Here is a 26,945-nt window from a genome sequence, read left to right on the forward strand (position 1 = left end):
ATAGTAGAAATACTTACCTATCGGGGTCTTCACTGTCAGTCTTCCAGCGTCCGGCGGTATTTGATACCAATCCCTTTGTTATATAGTGCGTTCTCTACAGCAGATGTATGAGAGTGCAGACTTTTTTCTCTTGCTCATAATTTTCCATCTGTCAGATCACTTTGGTGTGGCTATGCTAAATGAACAACTACCTTCATTCTGATTGCAGGTACATAGGATTCTCCCAATTACTGATGCACAAGTGTACATTGTCACTGTGATCCAAGGTACACAGACGCAGCGGCATTGCTTAAGAAAACATTTACATATTTATCTATCTACAATGATTGAAATGGAAATTCAGAAGTGTCGGTATGGAAAATGTTAGTGAATGGAACTGTATAGTGTTACAATTGAAGCAGTACTAAAAGTGGCAGTATGGCATACCACAGCAGACAGGCCCTCTTTGACCACTGTTTATATGTAGACAAGGGCAGCATGGTTACACAGTGGTTAGCTTTGCTGCCTGACAGAACTGGGGTAATAGGTTTGATACCCACCACGGCCCTGTCTGTATGTTATACCCAGGGCCGTAGAGATCGGGGAGGGGCCTGGGCACTGGAAGGGGCATGGCCAAATAATGAAGGCGTGGGCATACCACCAGGGGCAGAGCAAAGAAGGGGGATGATCAGTGCGATCGCTTTCCCCCGCACAGCAGACAGAGTGAGACTGCTGCCACTTAGCAGCCTTCTTGGACCCTCCACTGCCCAGGACACAGCAGAGAGTGCTGGGCTGGGGAGAGAGGCTGCTGTCACTGACAAGTAAAGACCCCCACACACTGAGCGATATAGCGGCCAATCCGACGAATTGGAACGATATCGCAGCTATATCGTTCCATGTGTGGGCATTATATCGTCCACAGCGTGCTCCCATGGGGTTGTCCATCGCTGGTCCAGATCTTTGTACAGTCACAAGAGATCTGGAGAAGCGATGAACAATCCCATGCAGATCTATATAGGGGGAAGGGGGGCGGCATATTGGGCGGGCAGCCACCGGATCACTACGTGTGTGGGGACCGCCCGATATGTCGTACCGTGTGCACCCAGTTTAACACAAGTGTTAGGGTGGGGGGGGAGGCTATATAAATAGCTCTTAATAAAAAATAAATGGAGAGATATATTTTCTTGCCAGATACACTAGGCACTGCATTGGTAAGACCCATATATCCAGTCAGCAGCTGAGCTGCATGCAGGTGGCTGTATATAGTGATATATTGATCCCTGTTCATTACACTTTTTTTTTTTTTTTAATTATCTTTAATCCACATTATTTGCTTTTATCCATTCCTTCTACTTGTCAGTGTGTTGATCTGACAGTGTGAAGGTGGTGATATTGTTGGGGTAGAGCACAATGTGTTAGGTGTGAGCTGGGATGTACACGGTGTGCTGCTGTCACCAAAGCCTGGAGGAACAATGAGAAGGATCTGCTGCTAATGATCTATATAGTCCGGAGTACACTGCCCCCACGCAGCTCCGCTCACAGGCTGCTTCCTAACTTGGCAGGGCGTTTGCAAATTTTATCTGCTTGATAAACTTCTGCAACAAAGGATGAATGATTAACCATTGGACAGAAGGAGAGGCCTGGACAGGAAATGACTGATAAGCAGTTCATTGAGAGCTGCTACAGGTTAACTGCCTCACTGCCAGTATAACCAGGCTTCTATAGCTGAGGTTTTCCTTCTCCCATACCAACGTTGTTATTATTAACAGTTATTTATACAGCGCATACAAATTCCGCAGCGCTATACAGAGAATATTTAGTCATTCACATAGTCTCTGCCCCAGTTGATCTTACAACCCAGGTTGCAGAGAGAGGGGGTACTCTTTACCTGGGTCCAGGCATGTTGGAGGACAACTGAGGGGGACATTGTATAGCAGCAGAGCGGCAACGACGCATCAGGCAGGGAGAGAAATGAGACTTACTGCTCAGCGGCAGCAGCCTCTCTCCCCAGCCTGGCTGCTGGAGGGGTCAATGTGCCCGATGTGCCGCTACGGTAGTGGGCAGAAGTATTTTGGGGGTGGGGGTCGATCACACTAATTGTCACGCCCCCCATTCCACCACACTTGACAGTTCGTGTCACCCTACAATGCAGCATAGTACTTCTTTCAAAAAAATTGGGGGAGGGAGGGTGGCCATGCCTTCCCCAGTTGGGCAACGCCCCCTCCAGTACCCGGGCTCATGGCCACTCTCTACACTCCTGCTTACGACCTAGATTTCCTACAACATATACATACACATATACAGACATGTACATACACCCAGAGCCGTAACTAGACCTTTTGGTGCCCTGTGCGAGAGATAGTATTGGCGCGCCCCCCCCCCCATTTTTCAAATGGGGACATAAGATAATGCACCTGAAAAGGGCCAGGTAGGAGATAGGGGAGGCCAGGAGATGCTGGGGATAAAGGAAGAGGAAGCTACAAGTAAGAATGATAATAAACAGGAACATTGACAGGCCCAAACAGCGCCCCCTGCCCGGTGGTGCCCTGTGCCATGGCCCTGGTCGCACTACCCTAGTTACGGCCCTGCACACACCTGTCCAATCGGGTTAATTTTCTTGGCAGCATCCAAATAAACTACCAGTATGTTTTTGTTTTGTGGGAAAAAAACTTTTAATCTGTCTTTACTAATATACTAAACGCTTAAATATATAATGGGCTGAAATACACATCGGGGTACCACTAGAAATACGTTCCTGAGAAAATATGAGATTGACTTTATATCGCATTTTCATTTAATTGTATTTAATGTTTTTTCGTTGCATCTTCTACCCATAATGCCACTCAAAAACAAAATATGTTTGAAAAATACATTGGGATGGAAAATAAATGTATTTAAAGACACTAACCACGACCATTTATTTTTTGAAGCATAATCGTGAAGAGCCACTTCCGTCTTACTCAGAGATTCATTAGCAGCATTGTGTAAAGTAAAGGCCTGATTCAGGTTTGGGAAAAGAGTAAGATAGAGCAAGTAACTGTGCACCTGCAATGCAAGGGGTGCAAATACATACATTTTGGTGGGTTAAATACTGCCTGCTTTAGCATGCAGCCCACAAATGTTGGACAGCTTTAATTTTACACTGAAATTTAGATATCAGTTTGGACACACCCCTCCCAAATGTAAATCTCTGCACATTTTAAATCTGCCCCCCCCCTCCCCCTCAAGCAGTGCAACATGGTTTTGCCAAACTGCACAGTTTCTTGCTCTTTCTTAAGCTGGGTACACAGTGCGACACCGCCAGCGATGGGACCCGGCATGCGGCATCTGCATACACACTTGCAGATGGGTCAAACGGGGAGGGGAGGGACATATCATGCTGCATTCTGCAGCATGACATCCTTGGCCTGCAGTAGGGCCGATGGGCGATGTCGCTAATGACCCGCAGGAAGCGCATATATCATTGGTACACACTAGACGATGTACCCAATAAGTCGCTCCGATCTGCGGGATCGGACGACATATCGTCAAGTGTGTTAACAGCATATCTCTATTCCCAAATCTGAATTTGGCCCATTGTCCTTCTGGGCTTTCATATAGGTAGCCTTCTTAAAGAAATTTCAGTGTGTACAGAATGGCCAAGCAGTTTATGGTTATCATGGCTTGCTGAGATTTGTAGTGCCACACAGTAAACTAATGTTTTATTAACTTTGACTTATCCGTTTATTATTATTTTCTTGCAGGCCCAGTCCCCCTGCAGTTCAGACCTGTGCTGACCATGCTGGGGATGGTTCCCAATATCACAGGGACAGTCTACACTGTAGGGTTTCCCTGTTATAGTGTGACCAGGCCAACCTGGCTTAGCCTGTTGCTGTATTCACCTTTTACAGTCATGTACCACGCTGTTTCTCCCATAAGTCCTGCTTACCAGCCTTTTATACTGTATACTTTAAGGGGACTTTACACTTTCAAATGCCTTTCATTTGTTGAGTGTACATGCTGTCCTGCAACAATTACTACATTTAAGCCATCTGTTGGTGCATACTCCTTTTAAGGTACACTGAGGTTGCTCTGCATTGCTTATACTGGTTAATCAAGAGCATTTAGTCCCATTAAGAGTCAGGATACATTTTGTACCTGTTCCGGATGTGGACGCAGTATTGTTGTGGGACGCAAGCAACCATTGTTTTCAGTCTGCAGATGCGCCCTGATGATTTACCACTCTGAGACGCAGAACGAATTTGGAAGCAGAAAGAGTGATTTTCAGTGTGCGTTTCTGGGTGGAAACCGGTGTGGCTAGTCAGACGCAGGTGTGTCGCCCATTGCACTGACACAGGCAGCCATGTTCAGACCGAGAACCTGTGCCTCCTAGGGCTGGTGCACTCTTCGATGGTTTGTCTTAATATGAACAGCGATGGATTAGTGCCGCAGCCATTAGGCGTCTCAGTAGGAAAACCATCAAATCTGTCCACCTCCGAGTCAGCCTCTCTGTCTTTTGTGCCTCTTATTTATTTCTTTTAAAAAATTATAGAGGCAGCTTAGGGAGCTAATTGCTCATCAAAATGATACCAATAATCAAAACACCCCGAATATCCTAGAAACAAATGAAGTGGCTCTTTTTGGATAGGGCAGGCGTTCGCTTAAAATGTACAAGTGGATTTGTTGGAGGAGGGAATGTGTAGTTATTATTATCATTCATTTATAATGCACCAAAAGGTACCGTAGCACTGTATACCGGGAATACAACAAGGGAGTTGCATAAGTACAGACTGATAACAAAGTTCACAAATTCACATAAATACATGATTACAGTGTGCAATTAGCATAATTATGTAGAGAGGACAAAGGGGAGAGCGCCCAGCTCGCATGGGCTCACAATCTAGAGAGCTCTACCTGTCTTTCTTATTTTTCTGGATCATAATTTGCAGAAGCACTTTGCTGTTTGGCAGATATTATTGGCTTATTTGACTTTAATACATAGTGAAGAAGTATATTAATTAAACAGTTCTGTTTACATAGAATTAGGAGTTGCTAACTAGACCTTGTAATTTTTCTGTTTAAAGCCACTGGCATATCATTGACAAACTATAAAATTGTTAATAGTAGATAACTATGGCAAACTATAGCTGAGTATGTGCTGTCTACATATTGCACTTACAAATAGACGATCAGAGGAAGGTACATCTAATATCACTTGCTCCTAAGAGCATATTTTTCCAAATTTTACCGGAAATCCCCTGAAATCAGCTGTTTTCATGGAATACCTACAAAAATGAAGTATCACCAAACTGTAGGAAGGGTTGAGCAGCAGATACCTTCTGCAGTCCCCCCGTTTTCGTTTGCAGAAGCAGTCCCCATAATTTCCTATGGGGGATGCTAAATTGTGAAATTTACCAGGCTACACTTCCCAAAGTTTGGCCCCAATAGCTGATGTCATCTCTAAATGACATTGGCTACTTTAGCCTATGGGCTACACATCTTAAAGGTAATTCCAGATTGCACATGCGCAGTCTAATGATTTGAATATTTGTGCAATAGCTGTACCAGGGGGCGAACCTGGAAGTACAGTAATCACATTAGCGATCGCTTTACATTTACACATTACAGGAGAGCTTGTCCCTGCATGTGATATTTGGTAAATTCATACAAAATTTAATTTGTTATTGTGAAAAAAACTATTGTTATGTTGAAAAAAAAAAAATTATCTATCTGACAAAAACACTGGAAAAGTCATCAAGGGGAGATATATATGCCCAAGGTTTTTAGCTGGGGCATATATATCTATCAGACAGAAGCTGATTAGCAGCCTTGATTGCCAGACAACCTGCGAGAGGGCAGGTAAAGGGTGTGTCAGTCTCTGTAGTCAGTCTCTCTCACTGCTTGGGGAACAGGCCAGAGGCCTTTTGGGATACACTGTGATTACAGAATATAAGTGCTGTGCTTCTATTATATGAGAGGGGCATTAGATCCTTCCACCCTAACAGAGAGAATCATATTGCTTAGTGTTTGTGCTGCTAATAAAACTAGCTGCGGTTACTTCTAACAAGGCCTTGGACTTGTGTACTACTACTTGACTGCTGCATGATGAGTATAAATATATAATATGAGATTTCCTGAATTTGAGAGTAGACAGCCCTACCAGGTCACACCCAGCTCGCCAGTGAAATTGACAGGGTCGTGATGATGCGATTTGCTGTAAATGCCGTCATCAAGGTCCACAAACCCTGCAACTTAATGCTAAGAATCACGATCTTTCACTGTAGGATCCTGACTCTGACTGCGTTCTTCCTGCCCAGATCTCCCTGACCACAGATAGAAAAACTCGGTCTGTATGATCTAAAGACATATGCAACGTCAATATGTCACCATAACGTGTATTGTGGGGTGACATATTTGCATCCTTCCTTGAGATTGTTTACTAGAAGTATAAAATGGGGAAACATTTCATGTATGTGAACTCAAAGGTTTAATTATCAATTCAAGTTGCTCCGCTGTTTGAGTAAGGATTTTTTATAATCAGACCTGTAATAGTTGTATATTGGCTTCAATGACATTCATGTATAAATTCAATAATTGTAGGTGTGAACACAATTGCTAGCTTAGTTTGTTGTGTCAATAATGGGTTAAGCCCTGTACTGTTTGTCAGTATAAAACTCTATATTGTAAGACGTTGTCAGACCATACTGGTGATTCCAGCTTTCCAGCAGTGGTCCTTCATGTCCAAAAACAGACATGACAACCTTGAAATGGAAAAATCAATTGATTCATTGTAAGAGCCCACAGTGGATAAAGCAAAAGTGAGAGTTGTCCATAGTCCGTTTAGCAGGAGGCTATTGGCACACAGGTCACTCCAGCAATGGGATTCAGCTTCTAAACTGGAGCGGAGAAGGATCCAGGACTCTCGGAGCCGTCAATAATGTCTCTACAACAATAGACTGTCATGGAAGTCGCAGCACTCTGGAAATATTATCAGCTATTCATTCACAAAACCTTGGCCTGTGCTTGTACTGCTAGTGAATGAACCCCAATGAAGCCATTTTCGTCGAGGGGTGTCTCATTTCCCTGCAGTTACTACTTAGAAAGAGTTCTGGGCAGCTTACATCCTGGGTGCAGAATGACTGTGTATTGTCTCTTCAGAGGAATTGCTAAAACTAATATAGGAAGGAGAGTATGAGTGAGCTGTAGTGGAAGGTGATTACAGGCATGTTACGGAAAGAAATCCCAGTGTTTGTTCATCCCGGATGTGTCTCCCGTATGCTGCACACTGCTTACTGTTCATATTTAACATTTTTTGTACATCTTAAGCTTTCCAATAGGTTTGATTCATCAGACTGTGTTGCTCACAAGCTCTGCTTTCTCTACTCCCACTACTCATAGGTTAGTCCTGTAATTTCTCCTCTTTCCTGCTCCCCCCCCTCTTTTCTAGCTCTACTCTTTTGCCATGAAAGACATCCCTGGTGTTGATGGAAAGGCGGCAGTAGGCGGGAGCTGGTTAGGAAGAAATAGGTTAACCATTTGCCTGAGGGGTTTGAACACAGACTGAAGAAAGCAAAAGGGGGAAAGCTTCCTGTTTGTTTTATGTAGAGTAAGAGCCATGTCCAACTTTGTTTTAGAACAAAAAGCCATGTTAACCCATTTGCTGTCATAAGGGAGCACGGTCCCCAGGTGATCATTGTCTTGCTATGTATGCTTATTACATCTATAGATCTATAAACCTTTCAGAGAGAGCTTGCTATTGAAAATGTTAGTGATTAGTTTTTTGCAGCTATCTCGCACATTTTAGGTTAGTACTGAGGGGGTTGTTGCCCTGAGCTCTTAAAATCAGAAATAACCTGTACCAATCAATGGAGTTACATTCTCCACTCATATTTTAATAGTGGTGAGTGTTGGTGCCATGGATTCAGGTTCTCCATCCTGACTGCCACACACTGGGGAACTTTGTATATTTGAAAAGTAACCATGGATGGTCCTGCTTAATGCATATGTCCGGAGATTATTCTCATGATAGCTAGTCATAGATTGAAATACCTATAGAAAGATTGATGTCCCTTGTTTAATTTGTATACTGACACTGACAGTAATGACGGACAATCCAGATGGGCAAGGCGTACAGCTTTGCAAAAGTCCACAACCCTTCAACATAGCCATCCAATATGGGAGAGTGAAGCCTGGTACACACTGTGCAGATCACTCTGCAGCTCAGATAAACGTTCAGAAGCTCAGAGCAATTATCTGATCAGTATACACCCCGTATACACTCAGTTACTTTTAGCTCAGTGTGTACGTTTATTGGCTAATGCTCCTGCATACACACCTATGCAATTTTCGGCTGCTGCATCAGATAGATATCGGGTGATCGGCTCTGTAATTGCATAGGTGTGTACCCCAGCTTCACACAATCACTGTTTTTTAGTGTAGTAGACATTGAGATTCAATTGATTAGGGCAATGTAGGGACATTTGATGGGCAGTTTCTGAATTGGCCGCAGTGTCCCGCGGGTGGGAATAGTTGCGTTGAACGATCACCGCCAGGTGAATAGACGCTGTACGCTTGAGCACGGCATCTATTCATCATGAGCGGAGAATGTGGGGGGGCCTAGCGCCTCCGTAAGTGCTGTGCACGCCCCCTGGCTAGCCATGCCCCCTTTTTGGGAGCACCCTCAGCGCCCTACCTGCAGTCTAGTGGGAACGCTACTTCCCTGTACGCACAACTCAGAATCACATGGAGCTGCTTTTGATATCCAGCCCATGACACTCCCACAAGTCAGGGTGGTAACGTGCAAATGCTTTGCCACGCCCAGTTCACGTCCCTATTTCACACAAAGGCAGATCCAGCCATGTCGTGTCAGAATAGGATGGACATCTGCAAAAACGCATAAATTTGCTTCTGTGCATGCACTGTATGCAAAAACTCGCCATTTGCGTCCGTGAAGAGATATCCATGCTACTCAGAAGCAGCCGATTGGTGCTTTGTGCCCTATATAAGTGTACCCTGTAGATTGTAAGCTTGCAAGCAGGGTCGTCTTATTTCTTTGTCTGTTATTCCACAGTCTCGTTTTAGTAATTTTTTATTTGCAGTTGTAAAGGGAATGTTTGTAATGGTGGCACTATAGAAATACATGTTCTTAATAATGATGATGATACTTTTTTGTGGTGAAATGATAAATGTGACCAGTAATTTCTTTGTAGTGTGTAGTAAGTGATGATGTTTCCCAGGTGTCATTCTAAAACAGTAGAAATATGCCATGTATGCCACCACTATAATTACACATGGCCACTCCACAGCTATTACTGTAAACACATGCTATAGAGAGGTGTCAAGGGCCCTTTAACATTGTGTCTGACTTGGTTATGTAACCTTTTCCAAGCCCCAGGCTGCAAATGAATGAGACAAGGATGCACAGAGCTTGCCATTCACCAGTCCTGGGAGAGAGGTTCTTGCAGTACAAATGAAGGACTAGAGGGTGTCAAACACTGGCACCTTACACAGTGATGATGTAACCCCATGGATAGACACAAGATGTAGAATATGAGCCATCCCCACCGCTGTGTATAACAGCAAATGTTCACTATTTGTCTTAAAACTACACACAAAAAGTGAAATCTAATTTTAATGTTCTTTTGACCATATTTTTAATAAATGACTGATGGGCTATCAGCTCGTCCTGATCCCCTAAAGGTCACCCCTGAACATAACTGCTATTTTTATTGAGTTTTGTCACAAATAGGAAATGCTTATTGTCCTAGCCTGATCTGTCTATTTGTAATCAATAACCAGGCCATACCCACTTGTGGAATAATAATACTCCGTTTGATGTGAGGACACCCCCACCCCCCTTCTCAATATGAAGAGTGTGTATTTTGTCTTGCATTTTTTATATTTTTTTTAAATCTGCTTGCTCTATATAAACTAGCACAGGTTCTCACAAACATATAGGGGTTTATTGGAAATGGGTTCAAAAAAAGGAAAAAAGTTGTGATATGTAAATTATATTTTAATTCTTAATAATTTTACTAATTTTTACCTTGGTTTTAAATCTACATATGCATTTCATGATTTTCATTTTATTTACTTTGATTTAAAAATAAAAAAAATTAAATAAAGTTTAACTTGTAGAATAACCCAGATAATCTGTTTATTACATTTGAGCTCAAAGTTATCTAATTGTGACATGTCTCTGGTTTCTAACCAGCCCTTACGCTAGATAACCTAGGAAAATAACAACTCTCAATCGCTCCCTGTGAAAAATCCAAGCAGGCTGGTGCTACATGATTAAATGAGGGTGTCCACTGGACTCCCCTTTACAGCCCTGCAAATCACAAGCATTTTCCCACAGCTTTGTGTATGTATGTATGTATGTATGTATATACATATATATATATATATATATATATATATATATATTTTAATTTGGACTATTGGGGCATGACGTTAAGCTGGCTGATGATTTGGAGATTTATTTTTAACCTTTTTGTGTTGTTTTCTTCTATAAGTGAACACATTTCAAGTCCTGTGCAACTTGTGTATTGGTGGGGAGGAGGGAGTGGGTGCTATCACTGCTCACACAGAAAGTAATGGTAGAGAAGCTTTGCTCCAGTGCTATAAGGAATTATTGCAGGTCTACGGTGCGGTGTAAATGGAATTGCTCTGTTTTCCAGTCGCTGCTAAATATTTAGTGAATTTCGGATAAGTCTCCGAATCGCAGATTTGATTAGCACATCACTGAAATTCATGTGAAAGTTACAAATCTCTGTTTTATGGTCCAAGACAGGTATATGAACATTTCTTTAATCAAAGCACATTCCCTGGCCCAAGCAGCATGATCACTTTGTACTTCTACAGGGCCAAAACTAGGATATCTGTCACCCGGTGCAATGCAACAATTTTGCGCCCCCTCCCTTCCTGTACCTGGATTTTGTCCTTGCTCCTCCTTAAGGCAGTACACTAGTCAAATGTCCCTGGTATAGTGACTTACATTATTCCACATACCATAATGCCCATTACACATTATGCCACACACTGTAATGCCTATTACCAAAGTGCCACTTACATATTTGCCCGACACCATTTTATACCCCACAGTAAGGCTTCTAATTATTTTAAAATTACCTGCTCGTTGTCAGGGGTTTCATGCTCGTTGCCAGGGGGTTTCATGCTCGTTGCCAGGGGGTTTCATGCTCGTTGCCAGGGGGTTTCATGCTCATTGCCAGTGGGTTTCATGCTCATTGCTATGAGGTTTATGCTCATTGCTATGAGGTTTATGCTCATTGCCAGGGTTACATGCTCGTTGCCATGGGGTTACATGCTCGTTGCCATGGGGTTACATGCTCGTTGCCAGGGGGTTTCATGCTCGTTGCCAGGGGGTTTCATGCTCGTTGCCAGGGGGTTTCATGCTCGTTGCCAGGGGGTTTCATGCTCCTTGCCAGGGGGTTTCATGCTAGTTGCCAGGGGGATTCATGTTCATTTCTATGGGGTTTATGTTAGTTGAAAGGGGGTTACATGCTTGTTGCCATGGGGTTTATGCTCATTGCAGGGGGTTTCATGCTCCTTGTCTGGGCTTTCATGCTCGTTGCCAGGGGGTTTCAGGCTCGTTGCCAGGAGGTTTATGCTCGTTGCCAAGAGGTTTATGCTCGTTGCCAGGGGGTTTCACGGGAGAAGATGTAGCTTTCAGCATCTTCTACCGGCACTTACGCTGGCCTAACAGACACTAGATGTCCAGTAGGACCTCTAGTGTCTGTCTGTCTCCTCGGCGGCGGCCATTTTCGGATGGCCGTTTTCAGCAAGGTCGATGCGGACTGCTGAAAATGGCCATCCAAAAATGGCCGCCACCAAGGAGGAGACAGACACTAGAGGTCCAGTAAGGACCTCTAGCATCTGTCTCCTCTTAGGCGGCGGCCATTTTTGGATGGCCGTTTTCTCAATCTGCAGCCACCGTGAGTCAGGTCAGCCCTTTTTCACCCCCTGCATTCCGGCACCCGGTGCACGTGCACCTCTAGCCCCCCCCTAGTTGCAGCCCTGACTTCTGCTGGGTCTGGTTTAACATACTCAATGAGAGTCCCATGAAGTACTCTAGTTATTATTGGGCATCATCCTTGCATTGGTGCCACATATCAGGCAGTAATCTGTTTATCTGCTATTGTTTTTTGGGCCTGTTCTTTTTCTGCTGCATAAAAGAACATTTAACTGTACAATTATTTACATTTCCTATGTGGGCACTATTATATTTTTATCAGCCATATTGTGCAAAAAGAGGTTAGCGATTGTAGTCACTTGCAATTGTGCAGCGGTCTGTGGGGGTTTGCACACTGCAGCGCCAACCACATATGAATGCAGCATGGCTAGTCCTCAGACTAGTGCACTAGAAGGCTCTCATTGTCTGTACTCACTAAATTCAAGCTCAGAACAGAACCTAGCTACAGCAACAATTATGGAATGTTTAGCATTTGAAGTCCATGAGTATGGATGGTACTGTCACTATTTTGCAAACTACACCACCTGTGCTTTTACCTGCCAGCAAATCTAGCCCAAGGCATCAAACCAGGTGTGGCTGTGAGCACCCTCCCTAAAAGAGGTGTCATTCATTAGGATTACTGAAGTCTGCTGTGTATTTGGTATAGTTACCCCTTTCCATGTCCATTTTATATCCATTATCTACTGTTCAGATAATCTCCAGACACGATACATATGTGATTTGTGAATGTCATTAGAACTTTTTGTAATATGTAGTAATGGCCTTTGAAGCGGGACACATTGGGGACAGTGAGCCTGATATACAGTTGATCGTAGAGGCGTATCTTTTGCACCTAGTATAGATGAGGACGTGCTGATGATGGTGACTAGTAATAAACCTTAGGTGTACAGGCCGAGCCATGCTCATCCGGAGATCCGTACAGTTCTGCATATGGGCGAATATACACACACTTCTTTGTGAGCAATGTAATCCCGATTTATTTCCAGCTTTGCATCAGGCCCAGGAGCATCCTTACTAATCTATGGTTCATGTGAAGAACAGTACCATCAGGAATGTTCCATGTGCAACGGAGAGCTAATTTCATGTGGCTTATATGTCTTATAGTCCTTAGAAACCTCCTCAGTCACTACAATGTACTTTTCTTTTGTTTTGGAAAGTGTCTAGGTGGAATGTTTCCCTGTTCTGTTAGAGCATCATCTTTATCATGACAGGTTGTTATGCCTTAAATGGACATGATTCGTGCTTGCTCTGCATCTTTAAATACTTACATCTATGGGAGCTGATTTACTGGGTGTAGATCTGACTCATAGGAGCCAAATGCAAAAATCAGCTTTGTAGGTAGCAGTAGCATCAATAAGATCTCAGGGTTCAGAAAATAGAAGTACTCACATATTAGCATGTAAGCATTGCAGCTTCATTCATGTTGCCGGTTCAGCTTTCCAGAGCTATTCTATTAATATTTTGTGATATTTTTTTTTTTAATTACTTATTAACATTGAGAGTAAAGGCTTATTTAGTGATTTATCCCAATGGAAACAACGGAAGTAAACCGCTCTGACAATCACGCAGACATCAGGATCATCAATTCCACTGCCTGCACAACTGTGCTAACACAAGCGGCAGCCTAAACCGCGGCAGCCTAAAACGCATGATCCTGATGCCTGCATAATTTTATAAAATGGTCATCTCCATATGCAAAATTTACAGGGTAAGTAATGGCTACAAATATACTTGTCTGAGCGAGATAAGAGATGTAACCCTAAAATAGAAGAGGTTTTATTTACTAAACTGCAGAGTTTTAGAAGTGGACTTGTTGCCCATAGCAACCAATCAGATTCTACTTATTTATCTACCACCTTCTAGAAGATAATAGCTACAATCTGTTTGGTTGCTATGGGCAACATATCCACTTCTAAAACTCTCACTTTATTAAATATACCCCACAAGTCTCTTAAATATGAAAAATATATTTTCTGCAAATGTTTTGGTGCTCTGAGAAAATGTACATATACTAAAGAAGCATATGGCGAATTGATTCTGCAGGAAGCAATCAAGTACACATGTAATAAAACTTGGCAGCGTACGCAATCCACCTAAATAATTCCTCATCCTAGGTACCCCTTTTATACCGGCTTCCAGCTCTGATAACTCATTCTATATTTGTCCGTCTCTTGCAGTGACAGTTATGCACGCGTGCGAGCTGTGGTGATGACGCGGGATGACTCGAGTGGCGGGTGGCTGCCCCTTGCAGGAGGGGGACTCAGCTGTGTCACCGTGTACAAGACTCTCCACCCTGAGGATAATAGCAGCGCAGACTTTCTTGTCCATGGAGAAAGGCTCAGAGATAAGACGGTGAGAGAGGCAGTGTAGAGTACCACGCCATGTGCTGTGACAGCCGTGGCCCTTCACTTCCATATACTCAAGTTTTATAGCCGTTATTTGTGCCCCTGTGCCTAACCATCTCCCTACCTTGCTGCTTGTCGATCACCTTGCTCTATCGGTCTCATTTCTTCTATCCAGGTATCATCCTCTTTCTTGCTGTTTTGCCCTGTCGTAACTGTGACCTACATTGTATTTGCCTATCACTCCTTTATATATGCCTTTTGCACCTCTTCTCTGGCTTCTAAAGCCTATTTGATTCAGTCTCTGAGCTTTCTCTGTGTTTGTATGGCCACTTTCAGAGTAGTCCCCATATGTACATCTGTTATGTTATCCTGTGTGTACGGAATGCACGTAATTCTACTGGTAATAATTGTTCTTGACCTTTTGTAATTCTGTTCACTCCATAACACCTCTAGAACTGTTTGTGGTACAGAATAGAGTCGAAAATTAACTTAGTTTAGCATTAATAGATGAAATATGTAATTTGAAAATGACTATTATCATTGCCTATTATGGGATTGTATCCACGTTAAAGTTGTTATATCTGTATCAGGGAGTCTAATCTCTATTGCTAGTGTACTTTTATACTTTCTGGCAAGTCACTGGATTGTAATAGTGAATATGTCAATATGAGGAGAGTGTTTGGCTCGGGGCCTACAGTGTCTAAAAAATGTTTTGATTTTACCTGGTAAAACAATATTATTTTAGTACTTGGATGTAACCAGTCTACCTTGTTCCTGCCCTTTCCTGTATTCAGTATAGATCTGGCACCCCCCTCCCACACACACACACACACATAGTTTATATGACTGCTGTGGCATGCATCTCATTCCATCTCCAAAATCATGCTCCTGTGGTCCTTGCACACAGTGCCTGTTGCCGAGTGCTTGTGTCCATAGTGACGGAGCGCTGTCACCGGCACAGGATAATAAGTCAGGGGGAGACAGGATAACTATAGGATCCTGCATGAATCAGCTCACTCCTGGCATGTCTGAACCAGTGGAGTGTGAGATCCGGGCCCAAAGCCAAAGGACTGTGTATGATAGGGCCAGGTATGACAGGGCTGGAGAGACTCCCAACATGGGTAGAGAATGTAGTGGTCACTATATAGTTTGTACACTGCTCAGAATAAATCATTACTGGTATATTTTATGTAGAGATTATTTTATTATTATTATTATTATTATTATTATTATTGTTATCATTTATATAGCACCACTAGTTACGCAGTGCTTTACATAGAATATTATAGACATTCACTTTTGTCCCTGCCCCATTGGAGCTTAGTCTACACACACACTAGGGCAGGCATGTCAAACTCTACCAACCGGGCCGAGTATTCAAGGTCTACGAGTGTGTGGGCCGCAACAACAACAAAAAAAAAGAGTCTTATATGCAATTTTGAAAGGTTTATTATTAATAAAAGCCAATGCAGTGCCCCCTGTCGTAGTGCCCCTTATGCAATTCTACCCTGTATTACAGCCCCTTTTGCAATGCCCCCTGAATTTGTGCCCATTATGCAATGCCCCTTATGCAGTGCCCTAGTAGTGCCCCAGTAATGCCCCTTATGTTGTGCCCCCAGTAATGCCCCTTATGTTGTGCCCCCAGTAATGCCCCTTATGCAGAGCCCCCAGTAATGCCCCTTATGCAGAGCCCCCAGTAATGCCCTTTTATGCAGAGCCCCCAGTAATGCCCTTTTATGCAGAGCCCCAAGTAATGCCCTTTTATGCAGAGCCCCCAGTAATGCCCTTTTATGCAGAGCCCCCAGTAATGCCCCTTATGCAGAGCCCCCAGTAATGCCCCTTATGCAGAGCCCCCAGTAATGCAATTAGTAGTGCCCCTTTATGCAGAGCCCCCAGTAATGCCCTTTTATGCAGAGCCCCCAGTAATGCAATTAGTAGTGCCCCTTTATGCAGAGCCTCCATTAATGCCCTTAGTAGTGCTCCCCCAGTAATGCCCCTTTATGCAGAGCCCCCAGTAATGCCCTTAGTAGTGCCCCCAGTAATGCCCCTTTATGCAGAGCCCCCAGTAATGCCCCTGAAGTTGTGCCCCCAGTAATGCCCCTTAAGTTGTGCCCCCAGTAATGCCCCTTAAGTTGTGCCCCCAGTAATGCCCCTTTATGTAGAGCCCCCAGTAATGCTGTTAGTAGTGCCCCCAATAATGTCCCTTATTTTATGCCCCCAGTAATGCCCCTTATGCTGTGCCCCTCCCAGTATAGAACACACCCCACTCACCTGTCTTTGCAGTACTTACCTTTCTTCATGATGGCCGCTGGGCACCGTTCCAGTCCTCGCCGTCCCACACAGACGCTGCCGCTGACTGGATCTAATTAGATCCAGAGCGGCAGGCGCAGGCTCCGTACGACGCAGGTGACATCATGACGTCACCCGCGCGCTGCATCACTGGGAACGCTGGCCTCTGAAGCGATCAGAGGCTTCTGATTGCTTCAGAGACCACTGTTGCCAGCCGGGTGTGGGCTGCATATTATATATTTCTACTTCAGGGTCCATAGGGGGTCCACAGGGTTGACCTTGGGGTATAGGTTGGGAACCAAAACGGGCACCACGCAGTTAAAGCTTTTAGCTCCCAGGATGCACTTGGGTCCACTCTCCCTATAACCCCACCCCCCAGCCAGAGGCACCTCAGTTTAAGTTGGTGCCCGGCCGGAGTTGGGTCACCGTTACTGCAGGGGGGCTGCTTAGCAGCCCCTAAGCTTAAAAGAGTTTTATTTTATTATTTTTTACTACTCTTCAGAGCGGCAGCATGAGACTGTCCAATGGACGTCTGAGCTGCCGCTCCTACACCCCGCCGGCGCTGCGACGCCAGTACAGATCTGGGGATCGCAGCGGGACCCCAGAGTCTGTACTAGCCGGGCTCTGGAGGAATCCCTGGGCTGCTGCCGGATCGACGGGGACAGGTAAGTCGCGTGGTCACCGCTTGCGGTGATCCACGTGTGAATATGCAGCCTTATGCCTCCGGTCTCTGGGGACAGACCGGAGGCGCTAGCGGTGGCGGCGGGCTCCCCCTCCATGGAGGCATACCCCGCGTGTCCACAGCCCACCAGGGATTATAGCGGCAGCGGGAGCCGGCATCCCAGGGGGTTAATTGCTAGCCAGGGGAGGAAGCCTTCCCTGTCTAGCGGCTCCTCCCCTCAGCTCAGCGCGCCTTTCAATAATACAGTCTGGCTTCGCTGAGCTGCTTCCTCCGCGGGCCACGCTTCTTCTGAGGTCTCCAGCGGCCATTTTCTCTCTGTGGTGCTGCAGAACTCTTAGGATGTCAGTGAGCCCAGTCCCCCTGCGTACCTGACCATTTTGGGTGAGTGTACACAGCGCTATAGCCTTCCCAGACACTGAATCTGGGCAGTTGAATGTAGCGACATTGTGCAGTGTATTATATGTCATGCTTATGTATGTATATATATTTTTCTGCATTGTATGTGACTTATGCTAGTGCTGACTGTCTGCTTTTTCTCTCACCTGTCAGTGTATATCTATCCCTTTTCTTTATCTGCCCTAATACAGGTGTACCTGGGGTGGTTCTGAGACCTCACATATATATATTTGTTAATATCTGTGAGGTTTGTCACATACTGTTGCGTGCTGCACGTTGCCATATTTTAGATGGAACTGTGAGTTGCATACGCTGATAATGGGTCCCTGCAGCTAATCTTAGCGTCAGTCAGGACCGGTATGGCGCTGCTTAATATTTCCGTCAAGATAGTCAGATATATCTGACCAGGAGATTGCACACGATACTGCACCCATTATTGTTATCCTGCAAGTCATAGCCTGCAGAAATTAGTGCGGAGGATTTTAACTTAGAAAGATTTATGTATGCGGCACCATCTGGTGCGGGGCCCCTTGCACGACCCCCTTAAAGGGCGGTTTATTTCTCAGGATCCTCTCCTTTGAGGATCGCCGGGCGGGCCCCATTGTCGTCACTCGCTTGGAGTTACTTCACCATACTGCCCTTTTGAACTCGGGATATCTCGCAATTTCTTGGAATTTACCCCTGTGCAACAGACTGTCGCTCCCCGCCGGGGTTTTTCACAGTACATGAATTACCTCCGATACCACATCGGTCTGTCATTCCCCTTGCAGGGATTACCACAACGGCCACCCTGGTGGATGTCGTTTTATACGAAATACTAATTGGCGTGATATACGCCCTGTGGTTACTGACCAGTGGCTCTGCCGTGAACTGGATGGTATATTCGGCTCTTTCCCTCTCACATGGGGGGAGCCGATTTCAAGTATTATTATCCCTGCTTTGGGGCTGGTAGCCAGGTTCATTCTGGATATAGAGAATGTCGATCCTGCACCTGTATCATACATCTCCCGTTTTCTGCCCAGCGGGTGGATCTCATAGCGGGAGTCTGGCTGTCGCCAGATATGAGGAGTCACAAAGGCCTCCTGTTTCCCTTTCTCTGAGGGTCCTCACAAGTAATGGAAATCCCCTTCTGGGATGGATTTGTATGTTAATCATCGGATTACAGGCATTAATACGCCTCCCATCCCGGCCTGGACGGATTTTACGGATCCGTAGGTGGTAACTTTGCCTGAAATCAATGTACTCGTTTTCAGGGCCTGTTGCCCGTCCTACCATGGCCATCGCATGGTGATGCTTTTGTGACGTTTTTCCCCTCCAACACGTCTGAGGTTCAAATATCTTTTGCCGCTCACATAAAATATGCAGTGGTCATATGTGGGATTACCTCATGGGATGCCGGTCTTCTAACTTTCAGGGTTTCGGCGGTGTCTGTATCCGCCGCAGTACCCTATGGCTGCGTTATGGGAAAGCAGAGGTGCACACTCCTTCCATGGGGAAGATCTTGTTTGGTCCTGACCTTGACAAGATCGTTGCATCATTGGCAGTATCACTAATGGGGAGATACCGTCTTTAGCTACTCCCACTACATTCGGACTAACTCTGTTAAGTCTTTTTGTCCTCAGGGTCAGCCTAAAGGCCTGTTTTTTCCTAGGCTGTCGGCCTCCATGGGGGCCACCATATCCAGTACCGAGCAGTCCTGGACTTCCGGACGACCCTGTTTCTACACCTGAGGATATACCCTCAGCCTGACGGGACAGGTCTACATCTGGGGAATTTCCAGAGTGAGGTACTGATTCTCAACGGCCTCTCATTGCTCAGGCAGCCTCCTCACAGGCATTGTTACACGGGCCCTTCTTCAGACCTGATCAGGGCCTTACAATCCCAGAAAGCTATACAGTCTTTGTGGTAAGCAGAGCTATTTCGGCCAACCTCACTATCTCAGTGAGGGACTGGTTGTTCTACTTTCTTTCTGGGGCGGTGACCGACTGGTCCTCATTTGCCTATACTCTGTCTCAAATCCCTGAATCAGATTCCAACGGTGCCTGGACTCAGGTGGAATCGTCCATGCTCCATCATCCGACGTTTGGAACCTGGGGATTTTAGGGTATATCTGAGTATTCAGGATACGTACCTACGGGTACGTACAGAGCCCTCTCATCAGCATGGGTTCAGGTTTGCTGTGCCACAGCAACACTTGTAAGTTTCGGGCTCTGCCTTTTGGGACTGTCCTCAACTCCACCGGGGTTTACCAGCCTTATGGATTTTCTGACAGTTCACCTGTTCAGGGTATCCGAATGCTCCTTTCTCTGGACGGTCTCCTGCTTTTAGCAGGATCACCAAGGTACTTTACCGCCAGGTCAGGATAACCGTGGCTTCTTCTCGGCACAGATAATTAGTCAACCGAGAAAAAGTCCTCCCTACATCCCTCACAGGGTTTTCTTCATCTGGGAGCAATGCTGGATTCTCAGACTCTGAGAATTTTTCTGGCGTAAGACAAGATCTCCACTCTTCAACTTGGAGTGTGCGGATATCTACGCATTCGACATATGTCATTACTCTTTGTGATGCGCGGTCTACCAGAGTGTCTACCTTTTGGTAGGGTGGAATGTGCTCAGTTCCATTCCAGGCCTTGCCATAATTGACTCCCCTCCAGATGGATCGAGTTTTTCCCATCGGATCGCTGTTCGAACGATGATACTTTCTCCGGAGGCGAGTTGGTCTCTGTCCGGGTGGCTATGGCCATCTCGTCCAGGGTGTTCTTTGCTACAGACAGTGTCTGGTCCGCATTCGTTTCGGGGCAGTTGGACGTCTGTCGTTTCTGCCCTGCCACTTAACTTGTTGATACTTTAGGCTGTCTTGGACCTTCACTCTGGCCTAACCCATAAGTCACGGTAAACCTGAATAGGTTCAGTCCGACAGTGTCACAACAGTGACTTCCATCTAGGCAACACTGGTAGTTGGGTGGCAATGTCAGGTATGTCATCCATTCTGACATAGTCCAAGGGTCTTCTCCTGGCCAACTCTGCAGTGTTTATTCCCGGAGCTCTCCATTGGGAAGCGGGCTTCCTCAGCCGTCGCGACGTGCATCCCGGGGACTAGTCTCTTCTCCAAGAGAGGTTTCAACTCCTGGTGAGCAGAGGGGGCCTCCCTGAGGGGATTGATCCTCATGGCCTTCTGACTTGATCACACATTACCGGTGTTACAGTCCAGCTCCAGGAGTACTGAAGCTACCTTCAGTGACTCTTTGTCAGTGAAGTGGTCCTTCCACTTTGTGTACCTGTGTCCTCCGGTCTCCCTTCTTCCTCGAGGTCTTCGGAAGTTTAATTCGAGACGGAGGGGCTTTCCTTCTGGGGGCTCCAGTTCGTCCCAGACATCACTGGTACTAAGATTTTCGGAGTCTCCTCATCGATACTCCGTTCCTACTGCTTCACTATCTGGACCTGTTGTCTCAGGGTCCTTGTTTTTCCCTGGACCTGGATCGTTTGTCTTTGACTGCGCCCCTACTGTGGTCCTAGGGCTTCCCTGGCTCTGTCTTCATTGAGATGTTTAGAGCAGATAGGCCAGACTTTGCTTGGATCTGCCACGGACTGTGGCATACATAATTCTTATGGTATCATACCTGTCGATACGATCCTCCGGTGTCCAGGATTTTCAGATATTCTGGCATTCCTTCCGGCTGGCTTGGGTTTCACCCTTGGCCTGGCCTTCCTGACAGTGCGGATCTCTACACTGTCGGTATGGTTAAGATATGGAATTGCTCCGCTCTGGTATCCAGTTCATCCTTTGGAGTGTTTTCTGGATTATGCCTCCACTTGTCCTCCCTAGGGACTCCTGGGGAGTTAGTAGTGGTTCTTTGTTCCCTCCGGGGACAGTCAGTGGAACCGCTGGTTGTGATAGCCATTACATGGTCTATTGTTTAAGCTCTCTCTCTCTCAGTGTGTTTAAATCAACCAGGAGAGTGTCTGAATTGGGAGCGTTCTCATGTGGCTCCCTCTTCTGGAGGGCATCATGTCAGGGTGTGAGTTGCTCTCGCCCTGTATTTCTTCTTAGAGTGGTTTTTAGGTTCCATATTATTCTGGAACTTATGGTACGGCCATTCAGTCAGCAGTCTTCTCGGCTGGTGTGGCCTCATTGACTGTGGTCCGGCCTCTTTGGCTTTATATGATCCGTTCAAGTTCCTTATGGTATTCGGACTCCTTATTGGTGGTCTGCGGTTTCTGGTTTTCACAGGAAACGATGGCCGGCCTATAATGAAATGTTGGCTGGATGGCCTCGTATGTCTTCCTCAGGGGCCTACCCATGGGTAGGCATTTCTGTCGTTGAGGCTTGTTTTTTCTCGGGCCATGTAACCCTCGTGGGCGGCTCGTTGTGGCGCCTCGGCTGTTTTGCCTTACTAGGTGTCCACGTGGTCTTCTGTCCATACCTTTTTAAGGTTCTAGGCATTGGTTTCCTTTGCCTCTCAGGATGCTTCCTTTTTGGCGACGGATTCTCCTCTCAGCACAGGAGCGTCCCCACCCTTGGTTGCACTGCTTTGGGACATCCCCAAGGTCAACCCTGTGGACCCCCTATGGACCCTGAAGTAGAAAACAAGAGATATGGTAAGAACTTACCTTTGTTATCTCTGTTTCTACGAAGTCCATAGGGTCCACAGGGCGCCCACCCTGACGCATCTGGCTTCATATGGGCTGTGTTACTGGTCACCGGTTTCCCGTCTCCTTTTCTGTGAGTATGGTTCTAGAGTGTTCCAGTTTTCTCTCTCTTTTTCTCTCCTCCTCCGGCCTTTTGCTACTTACAAACTGAGGTGCCTCTGGCTGGGGGGTGGGGTTATAGGGAGAGTGGACCCAAGTGCATCCTGGGAGCTAAAAGCTTTAACTGCGTGGTGCCCGGATTTGGTTCCCAACCTATACCCCAAGGTCAACCCTGTGGACCCTATGGACTTCGTAGAAACAGAGATAACAAAGGTAAGTTCTTACCATATCTCTTGTTATGTGAGCCCACACTCTGTGGCCGCAGAAATTGATTATTCGGGCCACATGTTTGACATGCCTGCACTAGGGTATATTATAGTCAGCAGCCAATTAGCGCACCCATACTGTATAGGAAACTGAAGTACCCAAAAGAAACTCCCACAAACGCATGGAGAACATGCAAATGCCACAAAGATAGTGCTCTGGCCAGGAATTGAAATTAACCCAGAGCTGTGAGACAGCAATACCAACCACTGTGCCACTATTTTGCCTTTTTTGTTATGATACATAAGCTTTGCCATCTAAAATATTAGAACACAAATCTCGAAAATGTAAACATTTATCTTAAAACTTATTGTAGGAATAATCTATTGGTACATGTAATGCTGCGTGTACACGGTACGATAAGCTGTCATATTTTAACGTTAACGATCCTATCGTTAAAATCTTGACAGTTTCTGGCCCCTGCAAATTACCATACGATGGTCGATGCGCGGCCACGTATGGTCGTTATCGACCAACTACCGTCGTCTGTGCAAGCAGTCAGACCTGGTCGATATCGACCATAGTCCTTAAGGGGTTACTGCATGTGTTGGATGAACATCCAACACATGCACGACGATCAGACAACGATCGTCTGATCGTTATCTGATCGTTGCCATCGTACCGTGTCTACGCAGTATAAGATTGTTATACAATTCGTGACTGGCATCCGTTCCACAGTTCATGATTTTGCTGACTGTAGGCTGCTGTAATGGTGTCTCTTGGAGAGATTAGTACTGGGCTGTTTACATTGAAATAAGAGGAAATACTATGGTAATGGAAGTAATTTCTTTTATTTATTTATTACCAGTTATTTATATAGAGCACACATATTCCGCAGCGCTTTACAGAGAATATTTGGCCATTCACATCAGTTCCTGCCCCAGTGGGGAGCTTACACTCTTTCCTATCCAATGCACACACACATACACACTAGGGTTCATTTTTGTTGGGAGCCAATTAACCTGCGAGTATATTTTTGGAGTGTGGAGCAAACCTGAGTAACCGGAGGAAACCCACACAAGCACAGGGAGAGTATGCAAACTCAACAAACTGCTGTGAGGCAGCAATGCTAACCATTACACCATCTGTGCTGTTGGTGATTTCTTTGAGTTTTCTTTAACAAGAAAAAATCTGCAAACTGTTCTAGAGATTAAATATATTGGTGGGAATATGAATTGCTGTTAATATTGATTATTTGTTGCTGAAAACCAGCAGCTAGGGCTAAGGATCTATGTGAGGCACTTTAGCTGATATATGACATGGTCGATGATCAAATTATGAAGGATCTTTTGAGTTAACATATGTTTTAATATTCAGCATCTTCTGCAGCATATCTGAATATACAGGTTTAGCTGCAGTTTGAAGACACAGCTTGTTAAATGTCAGACTCTGTGGCTTTTAGGTAACTTTGTTTTCACTTTGATTATATTGTACCGTATATGCTTTGTGATTGCAAGACATTTAAGATCAACCACAGCTGGAATTGATTGAACATTGCATCAAATATTTTTAATAGGATTCAGGAATAACAGGGGACTTCTGCTCCATTTACCAGATGTAACATAGTTATGCTCTTTGCATATATATATATATACGTTGGACATATTGATTATCGACACAGATACCAGATGTTTAATCCTTGCTGGAGTGGCTGCTTTTGCCACACAGTAAAGGCACTGAGCTGGTTAATGCAAGAAACAGATCTCCTTACTATAGCCCTGTCTAGTAGTCCCATCCCCCACACTCCCCAGACTCTCCTCAGACTGCACGAGGGCTGGCCGAATCCACAAAATCGTCACTTTTCTTCCTGTTACTCCTTCCTGTCAGGTGAACCAGTAATGCAATGCATTACATATTTTAAGGTTATTCTTTCCGTAATTATTGATTGATTGCAGCACTGGGTGCAGAGATGTTGAAAAAGGCCATACGTGATCCAATTTGTGGCCCATGCTGCCTGCATTATACTTGTCAAGTTAATATTAGCAAAATTGTGCTACAGTAATAATGCAAATAAATCTGATATAATTAATCTCTATATAAGTATAACCTTAAAGCCCGTATTGAATTATAGGCGAAAAGTCGGAAAAATTTCGCCTGTCTGACTTTCCGCCTCCTTCGCCTGTTTCAGAGGCGGAAACTTTACGTGCTCGTCCCTGCTTTTCTCCATATTCAATTCCTATACAGGCGAAAACAGCGGCGAATGCTGAACAGGCGGAAAGTACTGTCAGAATTGGGAAAATCAGTCAGTACCCCCGAAAAAAGATGCACTAACATAGGGAATCAATGTAGATGTGTACTAATAGCCCTAATAAAAGTATTTGGGATACTTAAGTAGTTTAAATTGCTCCTTATTGGCGTCTTTGCAAAAGTGGTGAAGAATGGCATAAAGCAGTATTTTTTGGTGAAAATAAGTAGTCCAGTCAAATTTGGGGTACTTGAAAATAGTTGCTAGCATATTTTTATGTATGTAAATTGAACTTTTAAAAAAACGTGAAAAACCACTCTCATACATGCACCTGCAATCCCTAAAACACTTTGCCCCTCCTTACAGCACCCCAAGAAGTCTATTTCGCTAGTTTTTATAGTTGTCCCTCCACTTTTTACATTTTCGCCCCTAAAATTAAAGTACTTTTTTGGGGTGTTCTGAGGTAATTTTTTTAAATTTTTTTTGTTGATGTCCTTTGGGGGGCTGTCCCAAGGGTTCTGAGTAGTTTCCAGATGTTTGCACCCCAAAATAACGATTTTCACCTGCTATTTATAGGAGATACAATGCATCTGGAAAGGATCCACAGTGCTTCACTTTTTCCACATTTTGTTGTGTTACAGCCTTATTCCAAATTGGAATAAATAAATTTTTGTCCTCAAAATTCTACACACAATACCCCATAATGACAACGTGTAAAAAAAATTTTTCGAGATTTTTGCAAATGTAATAAAAAAAATAAAAAAAAACTAAGATACATACATACATACATACATACATAAGTATTCACAGCCTTTGCTCAATACTTTGTTGATGCACTTTTGGCAGCAATTACAGCCTCAAGTCTTTTTGAATATGATGCCACAAGCTTGGCACACCTATCTTTGGGCAGTTTTGCCCATCCCTCTTTGCAGCACCTCTCAAGCTCCATCATGTTGGATGGGAAGCGTCGGTGCACAGCCATTTTCAGATCTCTCCAGAGATGTTCAATCGGATTCAAGTCTGGGCTCTGGCTGGGCCACTCAAGGACGTTCACAGAGTTGTCCTGAAGCCACTGCTTTGATATCTTGGCTGTGTGTTTAGTGTCGTTGTTCTGCTGAAAGATGAATCGTCGCCTCAGTCTGAGGTCAAGAGCGCTCTGAAGCAGGTTTTCATCCAGGATGTCTCTGTACATTGCTGCATTCATCTTTCCCTCTATCCTGACTAGTTTCCCAGTTCCTGCCGCTGAAAAACATCCCCACAGCATGATGCTGCCACCACCATGCTTCACTGTAGGAATGGTATTGACCTGGTGATGAGCAGTGCCTGGTTTCCTCCAAACATAACGTCTGGCATTCACGCCAAAGAGTTCAATCTTTGTCTCATCAGACCAGATAATTTTGTTTCTCATGGTCAGAGTCCTTCAGGTGCATTTTGGCAAAATCCAGGCGGGCTGCCATGCGTTTTTTACTAAGGAGTGGCTTCCGTCTGGCCACTACCATACAGGCCTGTTTTTAGTGGATTGCTGCAGAGATGGTTGTCCTTCTGGAAGGTTCTCCTCTTTCTGACAGAGTGACCATCGGGTTCTTGGTCACCTCCCTGACTAGGGCCCTTCTCCCCCGATCGCTCAGTTTAGACGGCCGGCCAACTCTAGGAAAAGTCCTGGTGGTTCCGAACTTCTTCCATTTACAGATGATGGAGGCCACTGTGCTCATTGGGACCTTCAAAGCAGCAGATATTTTTCTGTACCCTTCCCAGATTTGTGCCTCGAGACAGTCCTATCTCGGAGGTCTACAGACAATTCTTCGGACTTCATGCTTGGTTTGTGCTCTGACATGCACTGTCAAGTGTGGGACCTTATATAGACAGGTGTATGCCTTTCAAAATCATGTCCAGTCAACTGAAATTTCCACAGGTTGACTAAAATTAAGCTGTAGGAACATCTCAATGATGATCAGTGGAAACAGGATGCACCTGAGCTAAATTTTGAGCTTCATGGCAAAGGCTGTGAATACTAATGTACATGTGATTTCTTAAGGGGGTATCCACTACAAGATCTGAAAACAACTGCACGATTACGACATTGTAA

General features: G+C 45.0%; 1 protein-coding gene across 1 annotated transcript in view; it reads left to right on the top strand.

The window, feature by feature from the left end:
* SPRED1 (sprouty related EVH1 domain containing 1) overlaps window positions 1–26,945 on the top strand; it is an 84,644-nt gene that overhangs the window by 20,208 nt on the left and 37,491 nt on the right. The window contains exon 2 of the mRNA XM_088456572.1: window positions 14,128–14,302. Within this exon, the coding sequence (XP_088312698.1) occupies window positions 14,128–14,302 (175 nt within the window). The remainder of the gene's footprint in view (window positions 1–14,127; window positions 14,303–26,945) is intronic.

The sequence above is a fragment of the Taudactylus pleione genome, unplaced genomic scaffold (genome assembly GCF_031769625.1).
Source record: "Taudactylus pleione unplaced genomic scaffold, aTauple2 ptg000707l, whole genome shotgun sequence".
Taxonomy (NCBI): domain Eukaryota; kingdom Metazoa; phylum Chordata; class Amphibia; order Anura; family Myobatrachidae; genus Taudactylus; species Taudactylus pleione.